The sequence below is a fragment of the Mustelus asterias genome, chromosome 3 (genome assembly GCF_964213995.1).
Source record: "Mustelus asterias chromosome 3, sMusAst1.hap1.1, whole genome shotgun sequence".
Classification (NCBI taxonomy): Eukaryota; Metazoa; Chordata; class Chondrichthyes; order Carcharhiniformes; family Triakidae; genus Mustelus; species Mustelus asterias.
In genome coordinates this window covers 71,477,380-71,489,934 of record NC_135803.1, presented here as the reverse complement: position 1 = coordinate 71,489,934, position 12,555 = coordinate 71,477,380, and the positions used below count along the sequence as shown (strand labels likewise).

The window sequence follows — 12,555 nt, the reverse complement described above, 5'->3', positions numbered from 1 at the left end:
TTCTGTAACCCTTAATATCCTTACCTAACAAACATCTATCAATCTAAGTTTCTTCTATCTGTAACTGTATTTAGATTGATAATTAAAACACATGCTGTGTACAGTGCTGCTATTGAATTTCTGTTGTGGGCTGTGATGTGTGAGACTACCCATTCAGAGCACAAGGCCACAAAATGGCCCCCTTCATCTTATTTGTGAGCAAATCCAGGGACACAGGAGCAGAAGTGTTTTATTTTGATGTTGTGAATGTAGGGAAAAGGCTATGTTTTACAGTGGGTTCTGGTTCCTGCGTTTCAATCTATCCCAGAATAAGGGAATTAACATTCTCTTTTTACTCTCTCAGTCACTATTGAACTCTCTGGGTGGAATTTTCCCACCCCACCCGCCATGGGAATTGGAGCGGGTGGGACACGGACCATGCGGGATTTTCTGGTTTCGGGGCGAGTGCGGCCGGAAATTCCACCCTCTATCTTTTTTTCCATTATATTTCTATGTTTCTCTTTGTATCTTTTTATATTTCTAATGTTTTTGCCTCTGTTTATGTCTATCTATTTCAACTGCTGTGTATCTCTCTCTATTTATTTATCTTGGTCTATTTTTTTATTTTTATGGCTCTCTATCTCTCTGTTGCAAGAGTCCGTACATGAAGTATGTTTGGAGTAGGGTCAGTCAAGTTGCAGTGTGAAATGGCCCCTGATTCAGCACACACTGCTACTAAATTCAGACTCACTCATCAAGGTCACAATATACCTTGGAATAAAAGCAGAAATGTCACACTGGTGCATTTGGGAATATGTACTCTGTGAGGTTGGAACTTACTCAAAAATGAAAACACGTCAAAGATATGCACGTCATTGTGCTGCTTTTCTCCCTGTTTCCAGTGATTTCTGGAAGGTTTCTGCCTTATCAGTGGGACTGTAATGGTATAATTAGAGGAATGGGCTTCAGGGTGTACCCAAGCCTGGTGAAGTGATGGAGCTGGCATGTTGTGAGTGATGTGTGATACCAGGGATTAGAAGGTTAAATTATGAGAACAGGTTGCCTATACTTGGCTTGGATTCCCTTGAGTTTAGAAGCCTGAAATGTGATCTAATTGCAGTATTGCAAATCTTAAAAGGTTTTAATGAGGTAGAACAGAGAAACTATTTCCTCTTAGCAAAGTTAGAGCTAATATAAAAACAGAAAATTCTGGAATAACTCAGCAGGCCTGGCTGCATCTGTGGAGAAAAACAGAAACTTCATATGGACTTGAAACATTAACTCTGTTTCTCTCTCCTTCACAGATGCTGCAAGATCTGCTGAATTTTTCCAGCATTTTCTGTTTTTATTTCAGATTTCCAGCATCTGCAGTATTTTAGAGATAGACCATTTAACGAGAATTCAGGAAGCATGCTTTCACACTAAGGGGAATTGAAATATGGAATGCTGCCCCTCCCAAATCTGTAGACACGAGGATAATTGTAACTTTCAAGATTGAGACTGATAGATTTTTGCCATGTAAGAGAGTCAAGGGATATGAAGCTAAGGTGGGTAAATGGAGTTGAGGTACAGATCATCCAGAATCTAATTGAGTGGCTTGAGGTTCTGAATGGTCTGTTCTAGTTCCTATGATTCCATTTTTGTGATCACGTTAAAGATCAAATCTTTTAAAAAGAAAGGAATCCCCACAATGCCAATGGAAAGAAAATTGATGGACAAGATTTCACTTTTCAAAACCTTTACTATAAAAGTTAAACCAAATTCAACACACTTCGAACATTAATTAACAGGCAAATGATTCTTCAAATAAAAAGTACACGCAACATTTCTTGTACAAATGGTACCATGTGTAATCTCGGTCTTTCTAACTCAGTCTCTGTTACACAGGACCTGTCACTTTCCACTCGATGGATTTGGCCCTCAAGTCATACTCGCCTGCACCTGTATTCCATCTGAAGTTCCCGGATGCAATTGGCACCCAAACAGCACACCCCTGTAGAACCTCCCCAGCTAGGCTCATGACAGTCTTGATGGCACAAAATCCCCAGAGACTCTCTTCTGTGAACCCTTTAAACGGTCTTGTTCATCTTGGGAAAACTGAAACAGCAGCAGTGGGGTTATTGTCCAATACATAGTCCCTGCTCTCCATGTCTTCAGCTTTCTGACCTTTCCAACTGTATAACGCATGCAGTAACACAAACCCTGCTCTATTATCAGTCTTCTCCATGCTCTTTTTCCAAGATCTATTCTGAACTGCAGGCTCTAAGACCAACTGTAATTTGATCTCCAAATTATCTGTTTAAGAACAATACAGCACAGGAACAGGCCCTTCGGCCCTCCAAGCCTGCGCCACTCATGTGCCCACTGGACCATTCTTTTGTATCCCTCTATTCCCAGTCTGTTCATGTGGTTATCTAGATAAGTCTTAAACGATCCCAGCGTGTCCGCCTCAATCACCTTGCTTGGCAGTGCATTCCGGGCCCCCACCACCCTCTGTGTAAAATACGTCCCCCTGACATCTGTGTTGAACCTTGCCCCCCCTCACCTTGAACCCGTGACCCCTTGTGTTTGTCACCTCCGACCTGGGGAAAAGCTTCCCACTGTTCACTCTATCTATGCCCTTTATAATTTTATACACCTCTATTAGGTCGCCCCTCATCCTCCGTCTTTCCAGGGAGAACAACCCCAGTTTACCCAATCTCTCCTCATAGCTAAGACCCTCCATACCAGGCAACATCCTGGTAAACCTTCCCTGTACTCTCTCCAAAGCCTCCACGTCCTTCTGGTAGTGTGGCGACCAGAACTGGACGCAGTATTCTAAATATGGCCGAACCATCGTTCTATACAGCTGCAACATCATATGCCAACTTTTATATTCTATGCCCCGTCCAATAAAGGCAAGCATGCCATATGCCTTCTTCACCACCCTCTCCACCTGTGCTGCCACCTTTAAGGATATGTGGACTTGTACACCCAGGTCCCTCTGTGTGTCTATACTCCTGATGGTTCTGCCATTTATTGTATAGCTCCCCCTTACATTAGATCTACCAAAATGCATCACTTCGCATTTATCTGGATTAAATTCCATCTGCCATTTCTCCGCCCAATGTTCCAGCCTATCTATATCCTGCTGTATCTCTGACAATGTTCATCACTAACCTTTTGCTTTTCAATTTTCATCCCTAAAGCAACCCCAGATCATATGGGCATTTTTCAGAATTAAAATGCTTGCTAGGAAGTCCAATTAGACCCTATCCATGGCGGCATGGTGGCACAGTGGTTAGCACTGCTGCCTCACAGCACCAGGGACCCGGGTTCGATTCCTGGCTTGGATCACTGTCTGTGTGGAGTTTGCACATTCTCCCCGTGTCTGCGTGGGTTTCCTCCAGGTGCTCCGGTTTCCTCCCACAGTCCAAAGATGTGCAGGTTAGGTGCATTGGCCATGCTAAATTCTCCCTCAGTGAACCCGAACAGGAGCCAGAATGTGGCGACTAGGGGATTTTCACAGTAACTTCATTGCAGTGTTATTGCAGTGTTATTGTGACTAATAAATAAACTTTACTTTTCTATTCAGAATACTCCCCAATTGCATTTTGGAACTAAAGGGGCATTCCCTAAAGAAAATGCAGGCGTTTCCCCAAATCACAAGGGTCATCACACTTGAAATGTCTCACTCAGATGGAGTGTTATGCTTTCAGCATGGCGTGAAGCAATTAGCTCTCAAAAGTTGATCTGAAAACAGATCCTTATAGTTGCTGCATTTACTTGAGCAATCAATCAAGCATGCATTTTTAATATATCAATGTGTATTGTGTTAACAGGGCAGCAGTATTTCAGCAGTTGGGGAATCAGTTAACTCAGTTGGCTGGATAGCTGCTTTGTGATGCAGAGTGATGCCGACAGCATGGGTTCAATTCCTGTACCAGCTGAGGTTATTCATGAAGGCCCGCTTCTCAACCTTGCCCCTCACCTAAGGTGTGGTGATCCACAGGTTAAAGTCACCACCAGTCAGCCCTCCCCCTCAAAGGGCCTATGATCATCTTGGACTGTGGTGACTTTATCTTGACCTTTATATTTCATTGTGAAATCACGTATCCCTAGCACCAACCTCCCTTTGCATAAAATGGTAAAAGCCATTAGACATAAAATCAATGTCTATGACTTAGTCTGAATTACAAAAGCAGTAGTCTTCCATAAAATCTTACAGAACAGTATCTGTGCCAACACCTTGAAAGAGCTATCCAACTAAACCTGTTCTTTCCCCATAATTCTAGAACTTTCCTTATCAGGTTTATATCCAGTTTCCTTTACAAAGTTTCTAATGCTTTCACCACCTTTTTGGATAGTGCATTCCAGATCTTAACAACTTTCTGTGTTTAAAAAGAAATCCCCTCATCTCTGCTCTGGTTCTTTTGCCAATTATGACAAATCAGCTCCCGACCCTCCAGCCAGTAAAGACAGTTTCAATCTACTCCATTAAAACCCCTCATCATTTCAAAAAATTAAAACTTTCTCTTCTCTAAAGGGTACAATCCCAGCCTCTCCACTTCCATCATATAACTGGAGTCCTTTATTTTTCCGGCCATTCCATAACTTTGGCACGTACGCCAGAAATTGTGCTGTGTTCTGGAAATGTGAATCTGTGGAGCCACACACTGGGAGATGCTGAATTCCTGTTACTTGACAGTGGTCTTTTTTCTTTCCAGGGCACATTCTTGGTTGGCCAGCCGGTCCCTCAGGCCTCAGTGAAGCATGCACCTGGTGGCTCTATGTCATCTGGCCTGGCAGTGCAGGGGCCATCATCTGCAGGCACCCACCAGCAGGCAATCAGAGTCTCCACTACCCAAAAAGCAGTGTTTGCACAGGTAATCTTCTAAACTGGTGGGGCTGTGTGTTTTTTTATTTTGATGTGAATTATGCATGTTTTGAGATACAGGGGCCTAATTATAGTTGGAGGACTGAATTAATTCAGGAATTATCTATCTAAATAATTACCTAAACACAAAAGCTGTTCTTGCGGACTGGAGCGAGGTCTGAGCCCAGGAAACACAGGAAAATGTCTGCAACTCTGGGAGTTTTACAGGATCTGTGTGAAGCTCAAGGACACATAGGCCATTTGTCACATGATCATTGGCTGACGCTGAACTTTGTAGCGACTGCTTAATAACTTATGAGGTCCCTTCAAAGAGCATTAAGAGCCAACCACTTAATATGGGACCAGAGTCACATGTAGTGCAGACTGGGTATGGGTGGCAGTACATTAGTGAGAATTTTTTTTTAACGACTGTTTTCTGATGCCAAGTACACATTTCTAGATTTATATTGAATTAATTTTCACTTTCTTGCTGTGGTGGAAAATGCTAGTCCAGTACCATTGCCACTTAGGCTGCTGTTCCTAATGCCTCTCGGGTCATTTCCTGCTACCTCTGATGAAATGAGTGGCCTCCATGCAGCCACTGTCCAGATTGACACAACTAAAATCAGGTGCTTTTGAGAGCAGAATCACAGGCTCAGGTTCATTTCCCATTACTTCATGCTCCCATATTCCTGAGGACGCCCATTGAACACAAGGCTGGTTGAGATTGTGACCTGTTGCTAACTTACTGCGTCATGAAGACCTTCGACCCGAAAGCCAATTTATTTGAATCTGTTGAGTTACAGAAAGGTCTGTAACCTCTGTGGAGTGGCAGTCAGAGTCAGATTGCCATTCCACTCCTACTTACTTAGCTTGAAGTGAAGCAGTTCCTTTCTCGCCTTACCTTCCGACACAAGATTTTTTATTTTTGGCAGTTTATTCCTAATCAAAAAAGCCAATTAAGTCCAATCAGAGTCCCGACATGAGGGACGAGCCAGATCCAAGCTGACAAGGCAAGATATACATCCCATCTTGGGCTTGATCAAACAAGATCCAAGTTGACAAGATGAGGCATTGCACCCCCTCCCAGGCTTGATCTGAGCTTCATCTTAACCTAAAGGCCAAGATGTCTTTGAAAAATTGCATCAGGTAAAGCCTCGGTTTAACCTCTGGCTACCCTGATTGCTTACTCTACCCTAGCACAGGAAAACTATGATTGCAGGCATCAGCATACCCCAAGTGCAATGGGCTAGCTGCACTCCCTGTCTGGTCATTGACTCTCCCAATACCTTCCGACACAAGATGGGCGAGACCAGTGTAGTGCAGCGGGTTCCCGAGACCTTTGTCAAGAGCAGGAGAGTCGGAGGCAAGGAAGTAATGCCCCCTTTTTTATGGCACTAGCTGCCATATTGCAGGTAAGTTTAAAGGTCCAGCCACTTTGAGAAGCTAGGGAGAACTACATTTCTAAGGTAATTGGGTAGGATTGGGGAGGGTTGGGTGGTCAATGGGTAGGGGGGGTGTTCAGGTGGTCAGCGGGGTGTGGGGGGAAGGGGAGGCATGGTTAGGGCGGCACGGTAGCACAGTGGTTAGGGCGGCACGGTAGCACAGTGGTTAGCACTGTTGCTTCACAGCTCCAGGGACCTGGGTTCGATTCCCGACTTGGGTCACTGTCTGTGTGGAGTTTGCACATTCTTCTCGTGTCTGCGTGGGTTTCCTCCGGGTGCTCCGGTTTCCTCCCAAGGTCCAAAGATGTGCGGGTTAGGTTGATTGGCCATGCTAAAATTGCCCCTTAGTGTCCTGAGATGGGTAGGTTAGAGGGATTAGCGGGTAAATGTGTAGAGATATGGGGGTAGGGCCTGGGTGGGATTGTGGTTGGTGCAGACTCGATGGGCCAGATGGCCTCTTTCTGTACTGTAGGGTTTCTATGGTTTCTAGTTGGGGGGGGGGGGTCAGTTGGGTGGTAAGGGAGTGTCAGGTGGTCATGGAGGGGATCTGGTAGTGGGGGACATAGGGTGGTCAGGGAATGTTGGATGATCATGGGGGCGTTGAATGGTTGGAGGGGGTAACTATTAATGTAAAAGAGCCAGAACCATCCAAAGTTTGAGATTTAAATTGCATTTTTGGATGTTTCCCATTTGGGTGTTGCCCATTGGACGTTTGCAATGCAATCCTTACCTGGGAACCTCCGGAGGTTGCCGGTGGGATTGTGGGGAGGAGGAGGGACGCAGTTTGCAGCTTATATTTGGGATGCTCCCCAGTTGTGACAACCTGAAGCCTGGAAGTTACAGACTAAAATGATTAATGGCTAATCTACGTGGATTTGAGAGTCATTCATCCAACAAAGTTCCCTTTGGACAATTACTAAAAAGATTGATGTCAAGGCTTTAATGGGAAGTAGTATTAATATTAACTAGGCAAAAAGATAGTGAAGGTTATGTGTGGGAGGGAAATTGCAAGATTTGAGGACAGTGTAACTAGCCTCATGCAAGATGTAAGTTCAGACAGGATTGCCTCCCTGCACAATAATAGATCTGTGCAACGGAACTCCAACTAAAACCATCAGTACTACATTGATTCATTCTACCACAAGGATTTGGATAAATACCCTAGATTGGAATGGGATTGAGGGTTAGAGTTCACAAAAACAGATTGTGTGTGGAATCTGGCTAAGATCATGGGATTGTCAAGAGAGGATATTAGTGCTACATTCTTAGGTTTTTTTTATAATTCTATTATAGTATCATTTTATTACACATTTTTTGCCTTTGATATTTTGAACTTCCATATTTCACACGACTTGGATATGTGAGCCCTGATTCTCTGAGACCAGAGAGCGTGTTCTCAATTGCCCAAATATCTGGTTGTTGTGTAGCAAACCAAGGGAATGATAGAACTTCCTGTTCGGTTTATTTAAGCTATTGATGTTAGTGGTAGAGGTAACACAACACTGGACTGTGACTTAAGCTTTATTAAACAGTCAGAGCTTAAGTGATGAGTGGCAGCAACGTAGCATGTATACGGTAGTTGTAGAACCATAGAATTATAGAAACCCTACAGTGCAGAAAGAGACCATCTGGCCCATCGAGTCTGCACCGACCACAATCCGACCCAGGCCCTACCCCCAAATCCCTACATATTTACCCGCTAATCCCTCTAACCTACGCATCTCAGGACACTAGGGGGCAATTTTTAGCATGGCCAATCAACCTAACCCGCACATTTTTGGACTAATCTAGTTCCTCATATAGAGAGAATAATAAGTAGTTCTGTGCTAAGCCATGATAATAGCAGCCTTCTTGTGCTGCATATTTTTTTCTGCTCTTCACTACCAATGGAAACTATTTGGGCTAATGCATAACATGATAGATATTTATAATAGAATTGATTGGCTTGGTTGCTCCATTGGACACCAGTCTCAGAGAAACCAGCAAATTGTTGCCAAAGCTGCAATGATATGTGGAGCAAATCAGATGAACATTATCTTACTTGTGAAACATTAGGTTCGTTTTTAATATCTTTGGTATGGTGAATCAGTGGGTGGTTAAGTAAATCAGACAAAGACTAAGAGGTGCACAGAATTCTCAATCATACCTGTATACTTTTTCTTTCATTGTTGCCAACTGCAGCTGTATGGCATGTTTGGGTACACAGTGCAGAATCATAGAATGCTTGTGTCTCAGAAGGAGACCATTTGGCCCATCATGTCTGTGCTGCTCCCTTCATAGAATCCCTACAATGCAGGAGGAGGCCATTCAGCCCACGAGTCTGCACTCATTCTCTGAAAGAGTATGGGGGCGATTCTCCCATCCCGCTGCGCTAATTTTTTACCGCAACGGGCCGGGAGAATCACGTGTCTGCCGATTAGTGGGATTCCCACAAGCGTTCGTGCTTGCGTCTCCCAGGCCTGGATTTCTGGCGGCATCTGCACGGCACCAGAAACCGGCTGAGAGGCAGGGCTAGCATTTAAATAGTATTTTACATCTTATTTAAATGCTATTAGTGGACCCGGGACTCAATTCTCAGGGGCCGCTAGCATCTCCCACACTGCTAGAGTGTTTCATTCCAGCGAGGATTACTGTAGCTCCCCACTTTCCGGGAACTAGCGGGATGACCCCGCTGGAGTGAAGGGAGGGCAATTGAGGCTCCCCAGAGGGTCGGCTGGCGGGGAGGCAGTGCCCCCTGGGCATAGGCACCCTGGCAGTGTCAGCTTGTGCCCCCTGGCACTGCCCAAGGGACATCTTGGCACTTCCCACCAGGCTGGAGATCGGGGCGGGGGGCATTCGAATGGGCTGGTCCACGAATGGACAGGGGGGGGCTGCGATCGTGACGTGGGGGCAGCACTGCGGGGGTCCCGGGCTGGCCAGCGATCGAGCTGGCCAACAAACGAGAGACCGACGTTTTGGGGTCACTGCACATGCGCAGAGGCCTGCTGATTTCAGCCTCTCCAGCATGAATAGGCCCTGCCCCCTGAAATGTAATGATATTCACACTGGTGGCCTCTGCAGTGCACAGAGTGTGGGCGATTCTAGTCTGAACTCCCACTGAAAAAAACAGCGTGAATTACTCCAGTTTTCCCATGAATTCGACACTTAGAATTTTTTTGGGAGAATCGCCCCCTATATTTCAGGCCCTATCACCTGCCCTATCCCCGTAATTCCACAAATTTACCGTGGCTAATCAACCAGAGGAAACCCACACAGACACGCGGAGAATGTGCAAACTCCACACAGGCAGTCACCCAAGGCTGGAATTGAACCTGGGTCCCTGGAGATGTGAGGCTGCAGTCCTAACCATTATGCTACTGTGCTGCCCCATATTCACCTAGTGCCACTCTCCTGCCTCTGCCTCATAGCCCTGCACACTTTTCCGCATCAAATAATGATCTTATTCCCTTTTGAAAGTCTCAGTTGAACCTGCCTTCAGCACCCTCTCAGGCAGTGCATTCCAGATCCTGTCACTGAATTAATTTCGTATCCAGGTTGCCGCTGTCTTTGATGCTGGTGATGTTACTAATAGTCCAGAGATCTGGACTAATAATCTGGATAATATGAATTCAAATCTCACCATGGCAGTTTAAGAATTTTAATTCTGTTTTTGAAATCTGGAAATGAAAATAGCTAATATCAGTGTCTTTTGTTGTGATCATCCTCTGTGGTGTCAGGCTGTAGTTAAAATCACAACTGATTCACTGATATCTTTCAAGGAAGGAAAACTGCCAGCCTTGCCAGGTCTTTCCTATCTGTGACTCCATCTAACGCTTTGTCCCCTGAAGTGATTCAACTAGCCACTGAGTTGCAGCAAACCATAGTTCAAGAAGAGGACCCCCCCCCCCCCACCACCACTTTATCCAGGCAACAAGCAACAAATAATAAGTTCTGACCTCCCAAGTTTGAATCTGAAAAATCTGTGTTGATAAATTGTATGTTTTGTTGAAGGTTTTCTTCTGTTTTATGTATACTAAACTGCAGTAGATGATCATTAGTAATGTTTCTGCTAATTTCTGTTTGCTGTGTGTGTGACCTTAGGGGATGCAATGGTGCAGTGCAGTGATATTGTCACTGAACTGGTAATGCAAAGATCCAGGTTAATGCTTTGGGGACCTGGGTTCTAATCCCACCACAGCAGATGGTGAAATTTGAATTCATTAAAAAATATCTGGAATTAAGAGTCTAACGATGACCATTACATCATCAGGTTCACTAAGGAAATCTGCCGTCATTACCTGGTCTGGCCTACTCCAGATCTACAGCAATGTGGTTGACTCTTTATTGCCCTCTGAAATGGCCACTCAGTTCAGGGGCAATAAATGTTGGCCTGGCCAGCGATGCCCACATCCCATGAATGAATGCTTGTTGCACTATTCCTATAAGATTGACAGATTGCACAAGCAATGTGGCACATTCAATATTGCTGTGAGATTTTGCACCCGCACAGCTTGAAAACATTCCTCATGCTTTGTAAAAACATTTCCACACACATTTGTCAGCCCTCCAGGCTTTTCTTTCCTCAGTGGAATCAGTTTCAATTCCCTTCGCTTGTATTCACAGCCTATTATTTGGTGCTGTTGATTCATTCTTGTTCAGTGAATTATTTCCAATTGCTCTATGTTGAAGATTGCACATTGTAGCTCTTATTGCCTCAAGCTTGCACTTTGTGTTTGCCTGCTGACCTTGCTTGTTGCTCCCACAGAAATATTGAATAATTTGGTGCTTTCAGCATTTAAACGGCAAAAAATGCAATAACAACCTACATTTTGCTTTATGTTAGAAAGAAACTCGAGTGTCAGAGGCAGTCTTGAGAATCTGTAGCTTCCATCTTGCAGTTAATGAGGTCAGGACTACTGAGTTAGATTCCTTTGTGAAGGGATGAGGAGGAAGATGTTTTGTTCAGAATACTCCTATATTTTCAGAAAAAGACCTACTTACTGCACCTGGATTTTCTAAGTTACCTTTGATTCATGTGATGGGGACCGCTAAGGATCTGTCCTTTGCCTCTTAATCCTTGTCTATTTGTTCATATATGCACTGACACACTCAGCATCTGCATTTGTATTGATTCACCATTTCTTTTGATCATGCAACCAATTTCTTGCTGTCTGCCTCTTGACTTTTCTCTCCTACTTTAAAAACCTTACGAAGCCCATCTCTTTGATCTAGCCTTCACTTTTGTCTCCTAACTTTCATGCACTGCTCGGCCATCTGTTCCTCTTGTTATTTCTTTGTAAAACTGCTTGGAACAACGTGTTGGACATACTGTGTGGCTGTAGTTGTAGTTCTTATCCACGACTGACGTAAATTCACCCACGTGATTTCCAATGGTAAATCCAGCTCAATGTGGCAGTTATGTTGCTTCCATTGAGGCTGATTATCAGTGGACGCTCACTTGGTGATGATATGGGGAAGCTTTGCAGGTTCCATGCAGTTTGGAAAGATGACACTTGGTGAGATGAAAGATGGTGGTACACCCCTCTGCCACTATTGCATTGTGTTTATTGCTAAAGCAGCTGTAAATGTACTTATTTTACAAACAGGTTGTCCCCAGTGCCCAGGCGTCCTCTCTGCACTCACTCGTACATTCTCCTTCGCCCGATGGAGCAGCAAGGTCACTGTCTGTAGCACCTCCTCTCTCACAGCCTGGCACCACCACCCTGCGGGTGGCTGGAGGGGTCATTACAACGGCCAGTCTCTCAACACCAGTCTCAGGAACAGCACCAGCTACAGTAGGAACTGTGACTCTTCAGGTAACAGGGTGGATGATGGAGAAAAGGGGGAGGCTCTTAAGCAAAAATTATAAAGAATGATAGCACAATAATTGCACACTTGAGTTCTGGAAATATTTTGGTTGGTGTTTGAAAGAGGATGCAAATTGCAGCTATCTTCTAGTCTTGCGTTGATGTGATTTGATTTATTATTGTCACGTATTAACATACAGTGAAAAGTATTGTTTCTTGTGCGCTATACAGACAAAGCATACCGTTCACAGAGAAGGAAACAAGACAGTGCAGAATGTAGTGTTTCAGTCATAGCTAGGGTGTAGAGAAAGATCAACTTAATGCAACGTAGGTCCATTCAAAAGTCTGACAGCAGCTGTTCTTAAGTCAGTTGGTATGTGACCTCAGACTTTTGTATTTTTTTCCCGACGGAAGAAGGTGGAAGAGAGAATGTCTGGGGTACGTGGGGTCCTGAATTACGCTGGCTGCTTTACCGAGGCAGCGGGAAGTG

General features: G+C 44.5%; 1 protein-coding gene across 16 annotated transcripts in view; it reads left to right on the top strand.

The window, feature by feature from the left end:
- The window catches only part of yeats2 (YEATS domain containing 2), a 133,756-nt gene that overhangs the window by 100,819 nt on the left and 20,382 nt on the right, over positions 1-12,555 (top strand). For 11 of the 16 annotated variants that reach the window (XM_078209167.1, XM_078209164.1, XM_078209168.1 and 8 more), the window contains 2 exons: positions 4,686-4,844; positions 11,865-12,074. In XM_078209167.1, coding sequence (XP_078065293.1) covers positions 4,686-4,844; positions 11,865-12,074 — 369 coding nt within the window. The remainder of the gene's footprint in view (positions 1-4,685; positions 4,845-11,864; positions 12,075-12,555) is intronic. The other 5 variants (XM_078209171.1, XM_078209170.1, XM_078209169.1 and 2 more) reach the window with 1 other exon arrangement.